Genomic DNA, 22859 nt, shown 5'->3' with positions numbered 1-22859 from the left:
TGGGGCCCCCGGCGATCTCCTGTACGGGGCCGCAGCTCTCCCGTGCAGGGGCCGTGCCAGCCGCAGCATGACGTTGCAGCCGGCACGCCTCCCCCATACATCTCTATGGGAGAGGTGGGAGGCAGCATTCGTGACTCCCCGCATCCCCCATAGAACTGTATGGGGAGGAGACGGGGCGCATGAGGCATGAGCGCTAATGGCGGCGCCCCATTAGGAAGATCGGGGGGGGTCCCAGTGGTCGGACCCCCCGTGATCAAACACTTATCCCCTATTCTGTGGATAGGGGATAAGTGTAATGCCGCTGCAGTTGTCCTTTAAAATTGCCCTGTTCTGGACCCTGTGAGCGAATCCCCATAGAAAATCTTTTCTGCTCCAGACAGTTCCTGACACGGACAGAGGTGTCAGCAGAGAGCACTGTGGTCAGACAGAAAATAACTATACAAGTTCCTGTGGAGCATACAGCAGATGATAAGTACTGGAAGGATTAAGATTTTTAAATAGAAGTACCTCTTTACATTGTAAACAGGGTAACAGAAAGGCGAAGAATGAATCGCACTCACCACATTTGATGTCCCGGGTAGAATAATCTTTTATTCCATGAAATATGTTGCAGTTGTTACAGGAACAGATGATCCATGGAGTGGGGAGTGAGAGCAGCCGCTCTCAGACGCAGGGGCACACCACAGGTGGAAACTACTTTAGCGTCATCTGAAATTTTTAGTTTTTGTATTGATCTGATTTTTTGATCGCTTGTTATAAATTTTTTCATGATATAAAAAGTGACAAAAAATACACTATTTTGGATTTTGGAAATTTTTTGCGTGTACACCATTGACCGTGCGGTTTAATTAATGATAACTTTTTATAATTCGGACATTTCTGCATACTACATATGTTTATTTTTATTTTTAAGTACAGATTTTTATTTTTTTATGGGAAAAGGGGGGTAATTGAAACCTATATTAGTGAAGGGGTTAAATGATCTTTATCAACTTTTTTTTTTCACTTTTTTCACTGCACACTCTGATCTTTTACATCGATCTTTGTTATCTCATAGAATAACATTGATCGATGATTCTGACGCTTGACTGCTCATGCCTGGAGCTCAGGCACTGAGCAGTCATTCGGCAATCAGCAACGCAGGAGGCAGGTAAGGACCCTCCTTGTGTCTGCCAGCTGTTCGGGACACCGCGATTAAGCTAACTGGAAGTATTTACTTTCACTTCGGACACCGCGATCAACTTTGAACGCCGCGTCTAAAGGGTTAATGGCGTGGGCACCGGGATCAGTGCCGCATGCTATTAGCCACGGGTCCCGGCTGGGCCCAACCTGCTATAGAAAGGGAGTGGACTCAGGGCGTACAAGTTTGCCCTGAGTCCTTAAGTGGTTAATTCCCTTTTTGGAAAGTGTTACTCGCCCTAAAAAAGGGCGGCCCCCACACAGGAACCTCTCCCTATTTCCACCTACAAACACTGTCATTTCCCAGGGATTTTAGGTGGAAATGAGGAGAGTTTTTTTTTTTGCCCTGTTTAAGGCGAATAACACTTTCCTTGAAAAGGTGGAATGGAACAACGTATTGTCCATTGTAGCAGGTGGGGGTAAAAACCTCCCCTGTTAGGCCCTACTCTCGCCCTATTCATTCCCTTCTTGGCAAGTGTTATTTGCCCTAAAATGTCGGCCCCACACAGGAAACTCTCCCCATTTCCACCTAAAAACCCTGGGATATGGCAGTGTTTGTAGGTGGAAATAGGGAGAGGTTCCTGTGTGGGGGCCAGCCTTTTTAGGGTGAGTAACACATGCCAAGAAGGAAATTAATAATGCGAGAGTAGGGCCTTACAGGGAAAGTTTTTGCACACCTTTTCTTAGATATAAAAAAAACAAAATTAGGGTCCATTTGTTCTTTTTCTTATTTCTTTCTCATTTCCTGCCTTAACCCTTCCCACATGTCTTTAGCATCACCATATTGTGGTTAGGTATCCCCCTTTACTGAGGCCCAAGGTGAATGTTTTCTTGGACTCGCTCTCCCATGATCTACCTGAATATGCTCCCTGGGATATATGGATCACTCGTGGACCCGTGCGGTCTCCCGCTGGACCTTACCCAGTCCATACAGGTCCATGCGATAGACTAGGTTGCTCACATACTTACAAATTTCCTCCAACTGGATAGACTTAGTACGACCCCTGGGGCCCACTAGTCAAGACACCATAGAACCCCTGGGAATAGTAGTCACTCCCCTGAGGAGCATCGTGTCCGTGGAAACATTTATCTCACGTCCTCAACGTTCTGTTTTTTTTTTTGACATTGGCACTGTTATATTTGACTCATTGATTGTCATCGCCTAACGGCCTCGCATGATATTGTTAAAGTTGTTATTGCTTTTTCTTGACATAAAATCAATAAAAACTTACTTTGGAAAAAAAAAAAAAATTAGGGTCCATATATTTTATCCTAAGTAAAGTAAAGTTTTAGCTAATGCATATCCTCAATACTTACTTGTGGTCTGAAGCAGAGGAATTTCTGTAACTGGGGAGCCGCACCTTAAATATGTTTTGCACTATCCATAATTGTGAAGTGTTGGTGTGGCACCATGGTCAATCTACTCTGTTGCATCAGGCATTGGTGGGGGGAAATCCTGGCTGATCCATGCCTGATTCATCTTCACAAAGGTCAGTCTCTTCACATTTTTCGTAGACAGACGAGTTCTCCTTGGGGTTACTATGGCCCCGCCGCACAAATCAAGTTTGGCTGCCCAGAAGGCCAGCGGATTTTCAAGGTGTGTTGGCAGGGTCATGTCAAGGTATGCCACCACCTGCTGATTCAGGTCCTGCTCCAGGTCTACCTGCTGCTGATGAGTTGCTTCCCTATGTGGGTGAAGAAAGCTACTCATCAGCGACTGTATACCCAGGCTGCTGCTGATGGAGCTGGTACTGCTCCTGCCACCCCTTCCCAGCAGCCATGGCAGTGGAAAGTGAGCGCAGAGGGCCCCCCAAGTCAGACCTGTGAGAGGATGGACAATGGCGCAGATAGGCATTGGCCAACTGACTACGTAAGATGTCTCTGCAGTAGGTCAGTTTGTCCTCCCTCTCAGTGGGTGTAATAAAGGCCCCCATTTTATGCCAGTAGTGAGGGTCCAATAAGGTGGAGAGCCAGAAGTCAACCCGCTGCCGAACGGTGACAATTCGGCAGTCACTAAGCAAGCAAATGAGCATGCATCGTGCCATTTGTGCAAGTGACTCGGAGGGACTCCCTGCTTCCATCTCTACTGCATACTGCCACGGTGTGTCTGGGTCCTTTGTCTCATCTTGCTCCTCACCCTCTAGCTCCTCTGGCTGCTCCTGTTCCTCCTCTCCTGTCAGATGACTATAAAAACTGCCCATTTCACAAAACCTAAACTGTGCTCCACTGTCCCCCTCCCCCTCCTCCTCCTCTACGAGTTCAGCCCAAACAGGTCTCATGTGGCCGTGAGATGTAGGCGCCACGTCTCCATAGCCCTGACCAGCCATTGTTTCCAACATGTCTTGTAGTAAATGAAGCAGTGGAATGATGTTGTTTATCCCGTAATCCTGGCAACTGAATAATAATGTGGCTTCTTCTCCTGAGCAAATGGCAGGTGTCAGGTATGAGCTGCCACTGGTTGACATTGAAGTTAAACAGGGGCCCCTTCCCGCTTGGATCATCAAGAAATCGGTGATGGCTTTTCTCTGTTCGCATAGTCTGTCCAACATATGGAGGGTGGAATTCCAATGTGTGGAAACGTCGCAAATAAAGCTATGTTGGGGGATACCGTTCTTCAGGCGGAAATCCTAGCGGAACACATAGCAGTCTATAGGAGACTGCAGTGTCCGCGCGGTCCTAGCGCCGACCAATTCAGTCGGCGCAGGCGGAACTCGGAATCTCCGGGCGGAAATGTTCTACCCGGAGATTCCGTAGTCTGAACCTAGCCTAAGTGCTGATTTCGGAGAGGGCTGCTGTAAGAATCTGTTCTGAATTTCCCTTACTGAGAATCTGCACGGATTCCACCTTACAGCATTCTCATATTGATTTCAATAGGAAGTCCGCTGCTCAGTTGGCACATCAGAAATTTCCCAATGTTAAACATGTCCAATCTTCCATCGAATAAGTGCTTCGTGCTGATTCTGTATCTGTGTGAAATTCGCTGAATTACCTCAATGAGAACATTGTACAGGGGGAGATTTATCAAAACCTGTCCAGAGGAAAAGTTGGCCAGTTGCCCATAGCAATCAATCAGATTGCTTCTTTCATTTTGCAGAGTCCTTGTTGAAAATGAAAGAAGCATGCTGACTGGTTGCTATGGGCAACTGGCCAACTTTTCCTCTCGACAGGTTTTGATAAATCTCCCCTGTATGTATGGACACACTGAGGAAAATGATGAGGAAAATCTCTTCACTGACATTTTGGAGCAGAAAGCCTTCTTTTGCTCCATGCTAAATTGAGCAGAAATGAAGCCGAATTGTCACTTATTTGGTGTGGAATATGGAGATGAACTTCATGAGATTTTACCTGCAGATTCAACCTCAAGATGGATTCATATCCAAGTCAGAAATTTCCACACGGAAACTTCTCTGTGTGAACAGAATCACAAATTTCCTAGCTCAATAGGAAGCTTATTCCAGGTGGAAATCGGCATGAATTCCACCTTAAATTACACATTGGCCCTGATTTGTCTGGTTGTGCGCCAGAATTTGGCATATTGCGCTAGAATTTCTGTCTGTGCCAGAATTTGCACCAAAAAAATTAAAAACCCAACCAACTTTCCATTTTACTGAGAAAACCCGAAAAAGGGGGCATGGCCAACAGGAAAAGGGGGACACGGTCCCCGACATTTTCGGAAAAATCCCAACATTTACTTAGGTTTCAAGAGAAAATGGATTTGAGGTCAAAGCATGTATATATATATATATATATATATATATATATATATATATATCTATATATATATATATATATATATATATATAGATATATATATATATATATATATATATATATATATATATATATATAAAAGCAAAATGTAGGAAAAGGTGCAAAATGTAGAGAAACAGTGAATGTTGTGGAAAAATATCTGTTGAGGGAAAAAAAAACACAAAGAAAAGTACACTCTACTAGTAAATCAGGGCCGATGTGTCCTCAGCCCTAACATTTCAGTTTTTTTCCATCAGGTTTCTATTTCTCTTTAATGGCAACAACATGAAAGCCTACAGGAGCTCAGTGGGATCCATCACAATCCCTTGCTAAATAGATGATAACAGCATGATGACAAGTCTCAAGAAGCCATTATGAGCTATCGTATTTTTCGCCGTATAAGACGCACTTATTCTTCCCCAAAACTGGGGGGAAAAAGTCGGTGCGTCTTATACGGTGAATACACACCTATCGCGGCGGTCCCTGCGGCCATCAACGGCCGGGACCCGCGGCTAATACAGGACATCGCGGTGATGCCCTGTATTAACCCTTCAGACGCGGCGATCAAAGCTGACCGCCACGTCTGAAGGGAAAGTGACACTAACCCGGCTGTTCAGTCGGGCTGTTTGGGACCGCGGCTATTTCACCGCGGCGGTCCCGAACAGCCCGACTGAATAGCCGGGTTAGTGCTTACAGGACACCGGGGGGGACCTTACCTGCCTCCTCGGTGTCTTCTCCGTTCAGGGATCCCCTGTATGGCCGGCGCTCTCCTTCCTCATCATCACGTCGTCGCGTACGTGCGTCGGCGTGCGTAACGACGTGATGATGGCGACAGAGAGTAAGGATACCCGGCCGGCAGCAGAGACGTTTCGGAGCGACGGGGACACGGCGCCAGCGATGGAGCGACATCCAGGGCAACGGTGACGGGTCCAGAGCGGCGGGGACACGTGAGTACTACCTCCTATGCAGTGGTCTTCAATCTGCGGACCTCCAGATGTTGCAAAACTACAACTCCCAGCATGCCCGGACAGCCGTTGGCTGTCCGGGCATGCTGGGAGTTGTAGTTTTGCAACATCTGGAGGTCCGCAGGTTGAAGACCACTATTGGGTTCAAAATCTTTAATTTTTTTGATTTTGCACCTAAAGATAGGGTGCGTCTTATACGCCGGTGCGTCCTATAGGGCGAAAAATACGGTATGTCCTGAGCAGACAAGGTCTACTACTGGAGTAAGTATTTGTATACATATTACTCTATACTATAGAGCAGTTTGGCACATATGAAATCAACACAACACTCTGCCAAAAGTTTCCTCCTCCCCTTTCAGACGGCTGAAATACGCACGCACATCACCTTTTTATAACAATGTGCGGCTGGTAACAATGATTTTATTGGCCCCACAAAAAAAGAATTTTCCCATTCCTTGGCTGAATGCCAGCCATTTTAAATTGGCTGAATATACGGCAGAATAGAGGAAAGGATTTGCACCTTTCTCTGTGTTTTGAACCTATTACTGGTATGGATAAAAAAAGCTGACTGAAATACTGAAAAAATACAAAGTGTTAACTCTTAGGTTATGTACATGTGGCGGGATGTTAGCTCGGAAAATTTCTGGGAAGGCATTCTGCAGACAGCAGGTACCTGCAGAACATGTCGCCACTAGGGCCACTTGGAAATGCGCCATTGCCTTAGACGTCAATGCATTTCCAAGCGAATTTCACTAAAAGATTTAACATGTCAATTTTTCCTGCGGAGGCTGGTCTCGGGAATTCTGCAGCAGATGTTTTTACCGCAGAAATTCCATCATGTGTGTGATGCAGCAGAATCCCATTAAAAACAATAGGACAACATTTCCAAGCTGAATTTTTCCACCAGATTCTGCTTGAAATTTCTCAGTGTGAACGAGACCTTACAGTAAAAATATACAGATTTCATATTTCTGCTGAACTAGACTAATGCTGGGTTCACAAGGCCGAAAAAGTGTGAAATGTCTGCACGGAAAACACAGGCTGACATTCCGCACATTTGCATGATCCAGCGGGTGCTAGGACTGATTGGAAATTTGCTGTCTCATAGATGGCAGTGCATTTCCGAGCCGAATCTGCAGAAAGAATAGACTAGTCTATTCTTTCCACGGACGCTGATAACAAAAATCTGCCATGGAAATTCCACAGTGTGCACTGTGCAGCAGAATCCCATTAAAGGGGCACTCCGGCCCAAAAGACATCTTATCCCCTATCCAAAGCACCTGTGGGTGCCGCATGCAGCGCTGCAGCCTCCGAGTCTGCTGGGTCACGACTACGGGGCCGGAGTATAGTGAGGTCACAACTCCGCCCCCGTGTGACGTCACGTTATGGTCGTGACCCAGCAGACTCGGAGGCTGTAGCACTGCATGCAGCTCCCACAGGTAAGTGCTGCATGTGACATAGCGGGGGTCCCCAGCGGCTGGACCCCGCGATCAGACATCTTATTCCCTATCCTTGTCTTAGGGTACCCCTTTAATATCAATCGTACTCTGCTTCTGCAGATTGTCCGAGCAGAATATTCTGGTAGAATTCCGCACTGACATTCCGCTGTGTGAACAGAGACTTCTATGGGATTCTGCACTCCCATTCACACTTCTGAATTTCCACTTGCGGAATTCCGCAAGCAGAAATTCAGGACTGTGAATAGACCATTAGGCAGGGCCAGATTAAGGCTGCCTAGAAGACGGAGCACTTCAGTATGATGGGGTCCCCAAACAATCCCCCCAAGACATTTCCTCCTCCCCTCCCACTGAGACTTTTTGCCGGCTAGCAATCTTCAATTCCTAAAGAAAGTATAGCGAAATAACACAATTTTGCTAAGATTTTGGGGGGGTGGGTTTGTTTTTACGCAATATATTTTATGGTTAAAATTACACATTATCTTCATTCTGTAGGTACATATGATTATAACAATACCCAATTAACGTAGGTTTTGTTATATGTTTCTACTTTTTTGTGAGAAAATTAACATGCATAACATTTTCCCATTCTAAACCCCATAACACTTTTATTTTTCCGTAAACAAGGCCATATGAGGGACCATTTTTTGTTCCAGGATCTGTAGTCTTTATCGGTATCATTTTTGTTTAGATGCGAATTTTTGATTGCTTTTTATAATAATTTTTTTTTATTGTATATGATGTGACCAAAAAGCAGCAATTCTAGACTTTGGTAATTTTTTTACATTTACTCCATTCACGGTCATCTCCTAATCTCACCACTGAGTGCTGACTGACATCACCCCCTGACTTCACCGGTTACATCACCCCTGATATCACCACTAAGTGCCTAATGACATCAACCCCCAACAAATAATTTAAAGGGGTACTCTGGCGCTTAGACATCTTATCCCCTATTTAAAGGATAGGGGATAAGATACCTGATCCCGGTGATCTTGCACGCAGCACCCCAGTTAAAATCAGTCCCCGGAGCATGTTCGCTCTGGGTCTGATTACTGGCGACGTCACGCATCCGCCCCGTGTGACATCATGCTCCGCCCCTCAATGTAAACCTATGGGAGGGGGCGTGACAGAGGGGGCGTGACCCGGCAGCTCAGTCGGGCTGGACGGGACCATCGCCATGAAAATGCGATGTCCCGATCAGCTAGGACACCTCAGGAGGATGCCTTAACTGCCTCCTGTGTGTCCAATCGGCAATTGATTGCTCCAAGCCTGAAATCCAGGCTTGAGCAATCAACCGCCGATAACACTGATCAATGCAATGCAATTCAATAGCATTGATCAGTGTATTGAATCAATGTTCTGCATGTTATAGTCCCCTATGGGGGCTACAACATTGCGAAAATAAAAAGTTAATAAAGAGGATTTAACCCCTTCCCTAACAAAAGTTTAAATAAAAATAAACATATGTGGTATTGCCGCATGTGTAAATGCCATACATTTACGGCGCTGCGTTCCTTGATCACCGTGTCTCCAGACACGGTGAATGGAACGGGATGACTGCTGATATCTAACAGCAGCCATCCCGGCATATCGCCCAGGGGGGTCCTGAGACCCCCCCCCCCCCCCCCCTTGTCGGTGATCGCCGTGATTCGCCAGTCAATTCTGACCAGTGAATCACGTCTTTAGTGACCCGACAGCCCGGAAAATAGGGATGATCGGAGCTGTCAGAGACAGCCCCGATAATCCTAAAGGATAGGAGCGAGGTGGTAAGGGTACACTGTCCCGGCAGGCTGAGTGTTGTAGTTTGGCAACATCTAAAGCGCCAGATGTGGCTCTCCAGGCATGCTGGGAGTTGTAGTTTTGCAACAACTGGAGGCCCACAGGTTGGTAAATACTGTCTGTTTCCTAACTCAGTGTTTCCCAACTCATGTGCCTCCAGCTGTTGCAAAACTGCAACTCCCAGCATGCATTGACAGGCCATGCATGATGGGAGTTGTAGTTTTGCAACAGCTGGAGGTACACTGGTGCGGAAACACTGCGGTAGTCTGTTACCTAACTTAGTGTTTCCCAACCAGTGTGCCTCCAGCTGTTGCATAACTACAACTCTCAGCATGCACTGTCTGTCAGTGCATGCTGGGAGTTGTAGTTTGCAACAGTTGAAGGTTTGCCTCCACCCATGTGAATGTACAGAGTCCATTCACACTGACGGGGGTTTACAGCGAGTTTCCCACTTTAAGTTTGAGCTGCAGCTAATTTTCCGCCGCAACTCAAACTCCCAGCGGGATACTCGCTGTGAACCCGCCCGTGTGAATGTACCCTAAAAACACTACACTACACTACACAAAATATAGGGTAAAACACTACATATACACATACCCCTACACAGTAACCCCACCCCCCCCACCCCCCCAAATAAAAAATAAAAATGTCTCATATGGCAGTGTTTCCAAAACGGAGCCTCCAGCTGTTGCAAATTAACTCCCAGTAATGCCGGACAGCCATTGACTGTTCAGGCATGCTGGGAGTTTTGCAACAGCTGGAGGCACCCTGTTTGGGGAACACTGCCATGTCCATCCCTATGCAAATCCCTAATTTAGGCCTCAAATGCACATAGCTCTCTCTCACTTCGGAGTCCTGTCATATTTCAAGGCATTGTCGTATTTCAAGGCATTTCATTTGGAACACTGATGACATCACGAGCACAGTGCTCTCTGCTGACATCTCTGTCCATTTTAGCAACCGTACATAGCAGATGTATGCTAAGGGCAGCATGGTGGCTCAGTGGTTAGCACTGCTGCCTTGTAGTGCTGGGGCCTTGGGTTCAAATCCCACTAAGGACAACAATAAATAAAGTGTTGTTATTATTATAATGACGTCAGCAAAGAGCACTGTGCTCATGATGTCATCAGAGAGAATTCCAAAAAGAAAAGAATTTCCTCTGTAGTATTCAGCAGCTAATAAGTTCAGGAAGGATTAACATTTTTTAATAGAAGTAATTTACAAATCTGTTTAACTTTCTGGCACCAGTTGATTTAAAAGAAAAAAGGTTTTCACCGGAGTACCCCTTTAATAGAGCGCTGTTGAAGTGCTATCAGGGGTGCTATCAGGCGGATGGCGGCGGATGAATACGGATACCCAGAACAGACTCCTACTGCTGCCTCCTGCTGTCTGACCAGGAAGTAGAGGGGGTGTGACAGCGGGTGTGAGCACTACTCAACTTTCCCATGTGACTTCAGGAGTGTGAAGTCTCTACTGAGCATGCTCAGTAGCACTAACGGACGTTAAATTAAGGGACAATAACGGGTGTATTTTGTAACATCCGTTATGCCATAGGCTTCAATGTTATTAATTAACGGACGTTCAATGATCCGTTAATTATAAATGGAAAAAAAATACTGCATGTCCGTTCTATTCTTCCATTATAACTAACGGACGTTAGTTTAACGGAACAAAAAAGGTACAAATGGAAGATTAAAAAATCCCATAGACTTTAATGGGATTTATTAACGGAAGTTTAAGGATCCGTTATAAAAGACTTTATAACGGAATTTCATAACGGATCTTTAAACGGAAGAACTTTATAGTGTGAAAGCAGCCTGAGCATGCTCAGAAGTAATAACGGATATAATAAACTGTGTGCAAACGGATGACGTAAAGGCTCATCCGTCAGCCATAGACTTCAATGTTAAAAATAACGGCCGTTAATTTACCCGTTTCTTGTAACGGAAGAAAAATTAGTGCATGTGCCATTATTTCTTCCGTCACAACTAACGTCCGTTATTCATGATGGACTATAACGGATCATAAAGGATAATCAAAAAATCCCATAGACTTTAATGGGATTGTTTAACGGCCGTTTACCAGGGCTTTTCTAACGGACGTTTGTAACGGATGAATTTTTATAGTGTGAAAGCAGCCTTAGTAGTACAACAGACCTGCTCTTATTTTATAGTATACTCTATAGTTATGCTTTAAAGACAGTGACATGTATTTAAAGGGGTACTCTGGTAGAAAACAATTTCTTTTTTTCAAATCAACTGGTGCCAGAAAGTTAAACAGATTTGTAAATTACTTCTATTTAAAAATCTTAATTCTTCCAGTACTTATCAGCTGCTGTATGCTCCACAGGAAGTTCTTTTCTTTTTGAATTTCTTTTCTGTCCTGACACCTCTGTCCGTGTCAGGGACTGTCCAGAGCAGCAGAGGTTTGCTATGGGGATATGCTCCTGCTCTGGACAGTTCCTGACATGGACAGAGGTTGCAGCAGAGAGCAATGTGGTCAGACAGAAAAGAAATTTAAAAAGAAAAGAACTTCATGTGGAGCATACAGCAATTGATAAATATTGGAAGGATTAAGATTTTTATATAGAAGTAATTTACAAAACTGCTTAACTTTCTGGCACCAGTTGATTTAAAAAAAAAATTAATTCCTGTACCCCAAGGTGAATCCTTGTTGGTAGGTCAGTGCTATGCTCAGGGTCTATTCACACGGCAGAATTTCTGCTTGCAGAATTCTGCCTCAAATTAAAGCCCATGGACTTCTATGGGATTCTGCACTCCCCTTCACACTTGCGGAAATTCAGAAGTGTGAATGGCAGTGTGGAATCCCATAGAAGTCTATGGGCTTTAATTTGAGGAGGACATTCTGCCATGTGTATAGACCCTTAGGCTAAGTTTCCACTTCTGACATTTTTTTGATCAGATAAAAAATGCCACAAAAAAACTGGGTTTTAGTGTTGGCAGGTTTTTTTTCTTTTGTGTTTTTCCCTTACGTTTTTTTATCATGACAAGTCATGTGATTCTTTTATCATGTGACCCAAGGATTTCTATTGAAGAAATGAAGAGAGGATGCTAGAGAAAAAAACGCCAATTCTAAACCCGCATAGCGTTTTTATGGCGTTTTTTTGCTCCGATATACTTCTTTGGAAAAAAAATACCAAGATTTTGTTAAAAAAAAAAAAAAACATAGTCTCAACATGCTGCAATTTTAGAAAACTGTTACTAAGCAACTGCAGAAAAATGCCAAATATTAGAAGAAAAATTTTCTAAGGAAAAAAACACCAAGTGGGTATGGCATTTTATAAATCTCTATTAACCTTTGTGCATTTGTGGCTTTTGGGGGGCTTTTTTGAAAGAAAAAAAAAAGTGAATTTTTAGCCTCATAGGGTTGCCAGGATAATAGGGGTGTAGTTCTTGTAAATGATTCAGTGTTACTATGTCACATTTTGAGTTATCGGGTAAGGTCACACGTGCCGTATTTTGCTGTGTATTTTTTTGCGTATTTGCCACTGCGTATTTTCCAACCCATTGAAGTCAATGGACACCTGCAGAAAATATGCATTAAAACATGGCACATGTGGCCCTACCTTATCAGTATATTTATGGGAATGACAAAGTTATTGTATAAATATTTGTGAATCTGAAAACATATCATTTTAAGAGACTGTAAGAACAGCTGAAGAGCCACAGGTCGGGGCACACGGATACACAGGGACCGGATTGCACAAAGCCCTACAATGAACTGATTTGCAGAAGCAAAATACAGTGTGATTGCTGGATTAGAATATGTTATGCTGAGTATGCGAAATGGAAAGTCAAATATTTCCTGAGTGTATTTTTATAAATGTCCAGGAAATGTCTAGGAAAACATTATTTGCTGGTTTCAGCTGTGTATATAGAGGCTTCCATTGCCCAAGGAACTTAACTGGAGGCACAACCAACTGTATCTGCCATATCGCATATAGCAGAATCAATCTCTAGTGATATCACAGCTGCTTAACTTAAAGCAGATATATGTCCGAATGCATACATTTATTGGTAGCTGCGATACATTACACAATGTCACATAACATGCATACATAATCTGTTATCCAGCCTACAGCACCTAAAGATATTAAGCCTTTTCTGCGGAGTATCATTTCCAGTTTAAAATATTCGATAGAGATTTACGGTGTGTGGTTTTTTTTTAGCGGAACTGTGGGAGGTGCATGTGTTAAGTCCAGAACACAAATGGTTAATTCTCCATTCAATACAGGTATCTGAATGGTTCTTTTACTTTGTAAAAGTCAATGTTTCCCAACCAGGTTGCCTCCAGCTTCTGCAAAACTTCAACTCCCAGCGTGCCCGGACAGCCTTCGGCTGTCCGGGCACACTGGGAGTCGTAGTTTTACAACAGTTGGAGGCACCCTGGTTCGGAAACACAGGTATGAATGTTATTAAAATTTGTTCATTTTTACTATGTTTTTAATACTTTTTTTTTCTTAACTGGAACAGGTAAATAAGTTCAACCCCCACAATTGGAAAATTTCTATGCAGTAACATGCATAAAACAAATATTTACCTTGCATAATAAAAATATTTACTTTGTATAATACAAATATTTACCTTGCATAATAAAAATATTTACTTTGTATAATACAAATATTTACTTTCTATGGTACAAATATTTACCTTGCATAATGCAAATAATTACTAAATATTTACCTTGTATAATACAAATATTTTAGATAGAATTTAATTGTGTATGGTTTCATATTTTTTTCCCCCAAATCAAATTTTGAGACATACTAAAAATGCTACTTCTTACCTCCTCCGTTCTTATAGCAAAGGTAGGGGAACCTCCAGACATTGGCCAGATCCACAGAAAATCCAACCACCGACAGAAGAAAGTCTATTTTCTTGCCCCAGTGCTCTCGTTCTGGCTCTTCCTGGACGGGCGCCTCGTATTTCAGGGAGGTGTTTGGGGCAATAATCGTGTTGTTGGTGTACTGGACTCCATTCTGTTCCTTGACAAGAATGAGTTCCACATCTTTCTTTTCCGGGACGGTCTCTTTGATGGGAACCACGGCTGATAGTTTATAATCAGACTGACCCTGTTTGAACATCTTCGATTTCAACATCTGAAAATCGGATGCGGGCAAATACTACCTGCCTAGGGTGACTGTGTGGTCCCTTACGGTATTTTTCCTGTGTGTATTCGTGGAAAGGATTTTGCTTTTCTAAAGGAATTTTAAAAAAAAGACAAAACAAACAACGATCAATTAATAAAGTCATAAAGTTTTTGGACCATAAGGAAATGTACAATAGTGACATAACTATAACAGAAGTAATACTATATATAAATAATACTAATGTACTATAGTGATATAACTATAAATAATAATAATAATGTACAATAGTGACATAACTATAACAGACGTAATACTATATATAAATAATACTAATGTACTATAGTGATATAGCTATAAATAAATAACAATAATAATGTACTATAGTGACATAACTATAACAGACGTAATACTATATATAAATAATAATAATGTACTATAGTGATATAACTATAAATATATAATAATAATGTACTATAGTGACATAACTATAACAGAAGAAAAACTATATATAAATAATAATAATGCACTATAGTGACATAACTATAACAGAAGTAATACTTCTAGGACAGCTGCTATATAGATGATATTTACTCTATAGATTATATTATGTATATTGTACTATACAGTTGTTTTTATCCTAGAATGTGCTAAGACTTACCAACTTGAAGAAGGATTGAAGAATTCTGAAGCCTCCACCAGCCACTGCTTGGCTAACATTTGTGTGTTGTCCGCGCTGCCCTTTCCATCACCGTCCAAATTTTTTAAGTAGCCTTTTCTCCTGGCAAGTGGGACGATAGTGATTCCTCTGAGAAAACTGGGAAGAAAAGAAAGATGCCAGCTTTTTAAACCATGCTCCTCTCAGTGCACGTGCTGTTTGTTAAATCAAGACACCCACTGAAGACATTGGAAACTGAGCAGTGCCACCTGCTGATAATACAGCAAATGATAAGCAGCCTGCACAAGAGACATTTGTTGTGTTTATACTATGAATGGGAAAATTTGGATTTCTTCATTATGAAAAGCAATCAGGAAGTAAATGTAGGAAATTGCTCTATATCTCTCAAGCATCGTGCATTACAGGGGCATATAGGCAATCTGGCATATGTAAAATAGCACGCCCTGAGGGTGGTTTGGCCAATTGTTTTAAGAAGGGAAGGATAGAATATCTGGCTCGTTTCACGTCTAATGCATATCGACAGCCAAAGAGCAACGAAATAGAAATCAACCTTACTCTGTCGAGCGTCCCTATAACACCTTTTTTTTCGGATTTGAGCTGCAAATAAGGCACCGTGTCCAATATATATTGTCCTTTCTGCGAAAAAGCCTATCTGGTACATATTGTACAAGAGATACACTACACTATGAAAATACACAGTTTTGTGCTGTTTCCTCATAGTTACATTACGACATATGATCGCATCCAGATAGTTAACCATTCTAAACACATATGGTATAAAGGCATAATAAATACATATGCTCAGTCATAATTTAAAGCAGATCATCCCCCGGAGACTGTAGGAAAATCAGCTAACATCTTGCAGTTTAGTTTTTTTCAACATTTTGGTTTCCATTTCTTTAGCATATTCCTTTGCCAATGCATTTTGATCTAAAATCTTAACTATTTTATTCAGTATTTATATTAGCATAGCTGATGTTGACCTATGGAGTCTTGTTATTATATTAGGGTATAACTATTATTTTATATTTATTATAATTATCAATAATTATTCTTCTTAATAATAATATACTGAGTGGCAGAGTAATTCGATTTCCATGCAGGCATGGGTTATAGCAGCCTGTACTCAGTGAAGGAATCGATCAGACAAAGGATGCCTTCAGATGGCTGCACTACAACTATAGCTATATAGATTCCGTGCCAAGAGTGGATTTCGATCTAATCAGAAAAAGGGGAACTCTTGTTATGATAGTAGACCCCCTGACACTCTTCTTTTTATAGAAATCATAGGTTATAAAAAAAAAAGACCGCTAGGGGTCCTCATACTATCCAGAACATAATCTTTCCCAGCTGCAGCATCATATTTGTACCAGCTGAAACACAGGCTGAGACAAAGCCCAGTAAGTGAAGATGAGCCTAGCACTCCTCTGTGCTCACTCCTGTCCTGTATCCTGTTACAGAGCAGCCTGCAGTGATTGGATAAAGAGACATAGCACAGCACAGCAGACTCAGGGAGAAAGCAAATGCATAGTGAATGAGGGTGGGCTCAGTGCTTGCCTCAGATATGCTCCTTCTTGAGTAGTGGATGTCAGAATAAATGATCAGCAGAACAGAAGGATTTGTGAGCCAAATACAGAAGCCAGACACATAAAAAGACATGTAAAGAATCTGCATGACCTAGGGAGTAACAAATGTAAGCATTATTTTTTATTCTCTGATATGACAGGTATGCTTTAATCATGTAACTAAGTTTTGGCGAGTTACTTCTGAGTTCCATTTGATCCCAAATTACTTGCTCTTTTTTTACAATGAGTAAGTTATTGAGGTTCTCCCTTAGGAATATAAAAATCATGTACAGTATATGGGTGCAATGCTAAGGAGTCTCACCTATAAGTGGCAGCAAGGTGCAACCCTACAAAGGAAGTCCCCACTCTGGAAGACTTGGCATAACCAGCTTCATGTTAATGGGTTTATGTCTGTTGTGTGAAAGATCTGGAACTTTATTGTCAGAACTCAGAACCTATAGGGTCAAAAGGTTCTGACGGGTTCTTTGTTGTTTTTTTGTTGTTGCTAGGTTACGCCTGGCTGTCTGGACTGGTCTGCTGACCTTGATTGGAGCACCTTTTCTGGCTCCATATAAGCTGGCAGTCTACTCCCAATCCCTGCCTGCTAAAGAGCTCAGTTTGTACTCCTAGTTAGCTTCATACTGTTTCTGTTATATCTGGCATTTTGACCTTTTGGCTCCGCTCTCTGACTCTTCTTCTGGTATTAGCGTTTTTGTACTTTTTGTTTTGGACTACTCCTGGTTTTTGACACGGATAGTGGACTTTGACTTATTTTGTGTGTGTGTGTGTTTGTTAGTTTTGCTTCTGTTAGTCTGTCTGCTCCCTACTGTACCTTGTCCTGTGTCTGTATTGTTGTATTTTATTATTTTGACAGTTTACTCAATTGTCTAGGGAGGGACTGTCACCATGGTTACGGACCCGTCGCCTAGGGCGGGTATGTAAGTAGGCAGGGATAGGGAAGTGGGCGAGAATAGTGTGCACTCCTTCACTGACCAGACGTGACATTTATCATGGATTCTGCTCAGCAGAGAACAAAAAGCAATGCAAGTATTGCCATACTACTTTTTTTTTTCTCAAATTCCTTCCCACCTATTCATATAGGACATGTCCAGAACTGGGCTTAAAATTTATCAGTCGTCTTTCCTGAATTCTAACTGTGGCTTTTAGTATTCAGATATACCCAGGACTTAAAGTATAGCAGAATAGAATGATTGTATGGCTGTCGCAAGAATAAACATACACGCACGTACATATTTTAGAAGTTACCAATAAAGAGACTTGCTTTGTCACTTGCTAACCCACAATTAGATAACAAGAACTTGAGAGGATTAAATTATGAAAGAAAAGGTTGTCCATCATTGGGATGAGACATAAGATGACAACATAGAGACAAATACAGCAAATGGCCCTTAACTTACTCTCCCTGACCTTCCCCTAGATCTTGCCCTAAACTAACACCAGAAAAACTAACTGCATTTATGATTAAATAACTAAGAGGCATTTGTGGTGGCTCAGTACAGGAGTTGTACCCCTGTACCCTTGCTGTCCTGTCTGGCGGACTCTATTTAAGTGACCCCTGAGTCCCCCCTTAAGCTTACTAGTGTAAATGGTTAATAAGTGCTTATGTTATCTATTGTGATGTATATATAATGTTTTGTACCAAGATGTCCGTGACCAGATGACTTGTGAGTGACCTATAAGACCCCTCCAGAGCCTCCCCCATGTAAACCCTGGGAGGAGCTAGCTAGTTGAGTCTTAGCTGAGGAGCAGAACAGTCAAGACCTGAGAGATTGTCTGGTGTCCTGAGGAGGCCAAAGGGCTACCATGCAGCCATGCTTCTACTAACCAAGTGCCCCACAGGTGAAAGTCAAAACCTGGTAAGCTACATACCTAGTGAAGTCTGTCTAGTCAGTCCTAGTCAAGTGAGTCAAGATCAGTCTGTATAAAGTCAGTGTGGGCCTGCAGAAAATTGTCCAAATCCACTACAAATCCCAGCGAGCCCCAAAGTCTCTGAAGTCACTGGTCACCTCCTCATGCATAACTGAGCTGTAAAGACTATTCCACCTGTATATCTCAGTAAAGCTGCCGTTGTTCCGTAACTTGGTGTCAGAGTCATTATTTGCCCAGTGTCTAGCCCAGGATCCAGCGGCATACCTTAGCATGGTGCAGAGGTTAAACCACACACTGGCATCACGAACACAAGAGGTTAATGCCATCTGCCCCTAGGGTAATAACATCTGCCCTCCATCACACCCTCACCACACACTAAAAACTCAGGCATTATGGTTGTTATATACTGCCCATACCTCTGTGCAAACATACATCAGCAGCCAGTTTTTAGATTTTGCCAAGATATGTGTGGTACAGAAGGTGCGATTATAATGTAAATACTGCCTTTTCAGAGGCATTTTCAAAATTCAAACAAGCGATCTGATTGGTTGCCATGGGCAACTCAGCAACTTTACCTCTTCACAGATTTTGATAAATCTCCCCCATAGTCTTTACACAACCACTTTGTTGTCAGAATTCCAGGAGCCTAAATACAACCATGAATTATATGCATTAGACCAGGGCGAGGAAACGTTTGTCTACATTATATAAATGGGTTGTCCATCAAATCTCTATAATGTAACATTTTGATTTGGTGGGACACAACATGGGACGGTACCACAACAAATTTGTAGACCAATGTGTTTCAATTTAGTGCCACTGTCAGAAATCTATCCACAATGTAATTCTTCACACCCATATGTCAGCTTTATTAGAATTCTTCACACTTTATAGCTCATTCTACACATTCCTTGTGTTTCCTGCATTTTACTGCTACTGTACTCTCCCTGCAGCTTTGCTTACTCAGTAAAGTTGCTTTATGGTTATGTCTCTTACAAAGTAGTGCCACTATAGTTTTCAATTTTACAATTATTTTTACATCACTTTTAAGTTGTCACTAGTCATCACAAATACTGCCACAGAACTTGTCTATAGGCCCAGATAGACAGTGAGAGCTGCATTGTAAATGATCTCATAGGTCAGTGCTCAGACACTATTAGGCAGGATTCTCATATGTCCAGCATACAGCATAGTTTCCCTCCGGCACGCACCAGAGGGAAACTGATGCTAGAACTGATCCCATTCATTTGAATAGGACAGTTCAATTTTGACACCGGATGGTTGGACTCGCTGGACAGCACCAGACAGGGGAACGAAGCTGACATCAGTTACAACATTAGTTGCGTTGAGATCTAGACGGAGTTCACCTATGCCGGATGCCGGACATATGTGAACCCAGCCTTACAAGGCTTAAGTGTCCCGCAAGGTCAAAATGACCTGATTTGCCAATGAACATGCTGACCATTGGCCCTATTACGCAGGGTGATATCAGTCTGTTTTGCAAATTATCACCTTGTGTAATAGGGCCCAATGTCATTATTCCTTACATGAAGTTGGCCAGAACCATTCAGTACAACAAGTACAAAGCAGTTTTGACACTGTTAACCTCAGTCCCTTTTAGTGAATCCAAAGGATTGTATGGTAGTTATTGAATGCTAAAACCAAAGTAAATGTGTGTATTTAGGTTGTGGTTCTCACATGCAACCAAAACCCCAAGATGTATGTTTAAAGGGTTACTCCGGTGGAAAACTTTTTTTTTTTAATCAACTCGTGCCAGAAAGTTATACAGATTTGTAAATTACTTCTATTAAAAAAAAATCTTAATTCTTCCAGTACTTATGAGCTGCTGAATGCTACAGAGGAAATTTTCTTTTTGGAGCACAGTGCTCTCTGCATTTTCCATAACCCCAGGGGTCCATGGCCCCTTGGGCCATTATTTCCAAATGTCTCAGACCACTCTGATTCAACCCCTGCCTGTGAATACTATTTTTAGGGGAAAGCATATAGCACCCCCTCCCCCCCTTATTACAAGAACCCGTCTTCTGAAAAGATCACTGCTTGCCATTGCTAGGGTCTTTGCAGAGAGTAGGAAAAGATGAGTCCCTAGCCTCACATGGGGCAAATTTATCAAAACTAAAAATTAAACTTGAACTATGATTGGTTGCTGTGGGCAAATAAGAAAGTTTTTGTGCCAGAGAGGTTGATAAATCTGCACCATAGTGGGACAAGGCTGTGTGTGCAACTCAGTGCCTCTTCACTATATGGATGGTTAGTGGGGAAGCCTATTGGGTCAGTAATGACATCATAGGGCTCCTATCAGCAGGGTGGGCCTAGGGGTATTCAGAGAAGGCACAAACTGTTTTTTTTCATGCCTGTCTATAAAGCTGACTGGTGAGAGTGATTTAACTCCTTATGGACCAAGCCCATTTTGGATTTAAAAAGTGCCTGTCATGAATTTTTTTTAATCCTCCCAGTACATTGCTCCCATCATAATAAATAGAGATGAATAAACTTTTGAAAAATTTGATTTGTGTCTGAATGGCACAGCCTGCAGTTTGTGGCAGCATGAGGAGACCATATAGTGGCTGAATGGCACAGCCTGGAGGTGGCTGAAGCATGAGGAGGCTATATAATGGCTGAATGGCACAGCCTGGAGTTGGCTGAAGCAAGAGGATACCATATAGTGGCTGAATGGCACAGCTTGGAGATGGCTGAAGCATGAGGAGACCATATAGTGGCTGAATGGTGGGTAAAAGAAGGAGAACTTGGCATCAGATGTGTGGCATCAGGCGGGTAGAAGGATCAGAATAGTAGCTGAGGCAGGTAGGCAGAAGAAAACGGTCTTTTTTTGTCAAAGTATTGGTATGCACAAGTAAGTATTGAGGATATGCATTACGTAAAACTTACCTTTTCTTGGACTCCAATATATATGGACGCCAAATTTTTTTTTAAATCTAACAAAAGGAAAGGTGTGCAAAAAACACCATGTGTCACCAATACCACCAAGTATTTATGCGATGCAAAGACCTCTAAAAGCTGGAAGGGAACAACATATGGTCCATTGTAACATGTGTGGGTAAAAACTTCCCCTGTAAGGCCCTACTCTCGCACTATTAATTCCCTTATTGGCATGTGTTACTCGTCCTAAAAAGGGTGGTTCCACACAGGAATCACTCCCTATTTCCACCTAAAAACACTGCCATTTCCCATGGTTTTTATTTGGAAATAGTGAGAGGTTCCTGAGTACAACACCAGCTGGTGAGTATTTTTGCCTGGACAGTACATAGGCCCTTGAGAGATTAACAGGTACAAAATAGTAGATTACTTAGGTGTACGTATGTGGTATGTACTTTTGAGGGCAGAAAAATGTGCTACAGTACGATTAAAAAACGTATTGAAGTAAAACACCAGCCGGTGATTACTTTTGCCTGGACTTTCACAGTATCTAGGCCCTAGACAGATTAACAGCTACAAAATAGTACACTACTTAGATGTAGGTATGTGGTATGCACTTATGAGGGCAGAAAAATGCGCTACGGTATGCTTAAAAAAAACTTGTTTTTGCACAACACCAGCAGTACACAACGGTGCTGCAGCACACAAAAGCTGTGTACTAAACACAAAATTGCACTCTGTCAAAGACTATTAGGAATGGACTGCTGGGTATTCTAACGTCTACAGACTAGAATAACCAGCAGATGATTTGTTGTGGAACAAAGACACAGAATTGCGCTGAGGCAGCTTGTTGAAATGTATGAAGCAACACACAGCTCTCTGCCCCTCTCTGTAATACAATTCTGTAGAAAGTGACTGGGAGGTTAATGGCTGCAGTAAAAATCCTTTTTCAGTGAAAAAAGCACTGATCTCTGTCCACCAGAACACTGATGTGACTAGGATGTGATACGCTGCTGGAATGAGCTTTTCTGTGCAACACAAACACACAGAGCAATGTCCGTCCTATCTCTATGCAGTGTAATGAATGAAGTGACTAGCCGGAATATGGCTGCTGATTATATAGGGCTGTGACATCACAGGAGTTACTGGCTGCTGATAGGCTGCATCCTGCTTGTGATTCAGGGTCATCCCGCCTACCCGCCTTCCCGCCTTGCCTTCCCACCTTCCAAGAGTTCCTTGCCCCATATCCTCACATGTGGATCCGCCATTTTAGATGCCCTGGAGCCTGGACCGCACTAAATGAAGTTTCATGAAATGATTCACGTTATAGAATTGCGACGATATTCGCATTCATTGTGAAACGAATTTTTCAAAAATTTGTGATTTATTTGGATTTGTTAGCTTCAATTTGCTCATCTCTAATGATAAACCACCCCCTGCCTTTTTTAAATAATTTTTTTATTTTCTACCTTGATATTGCTCTGTACGCCCTTCTGCTCAGTCTCAGTCAGATTTAACTCCTTAACGACAATGGACGTAAATGTACATCATGGTGCTGTGGTACTTAACGCGCCATGATGTACATTTATG

General features: G+C 42.4%; 1 protein-coding gene across 3 annotated transcripts in view; it reads right to left on the bottom strand.

Annotated features, from left to right (window-relative positions):
* SLC6A2 (solute carrier family 6 member 2) overlaps positions 1 to 22859 on the bottom strand; it is a 183779-nt gene that overhangs the window by 123584 nt on the left and 37336 nt on the right. For 2 of the 3 annotated variants that reach the window (XM_056526304.1, XM_056526303.1), the window contains exons 3-4: positions 14902 to 15057; positions 13940 to 14351 (exon numbers count right to left, since the gene is read on the bottom strand). In XM_056526304.1, coding sequence (XP_056382279.1) covers positions 13940 to 14252 — 313 coding nt within the window. In that variant the 5' untranslated portion in view covers positions 14253 to 14351; positions 14902 to 15057. Of the gene's footprint in view, positions 1 to 2496; positions 2543 to 13939; positions 14352 to 14901; positions 15058 to 22859 lie in introns of those variants that run through there. The other variant, XM_056526307.1, reaches the window with a different exon arrangement.

This window comes from Hyla sarda, chromosome 6 (assembly GCF_029499605.1).
Source record: "Hyla sarda isolate aHylSar1 chromosome 6, aHylSar1.hap1, whole genome shotgun sequence".
Lineage (NCBI taxonomy): Eukaryota > Metazoa > Chordata > Amphibia > Anura > Hylidae > Hyla > Hyla sarda.
The sequence above is the reverse complement of the archived record's forward strand: the minus strand, read 5'-3'. Positions and strand labels throughout refer to the sequence as shown.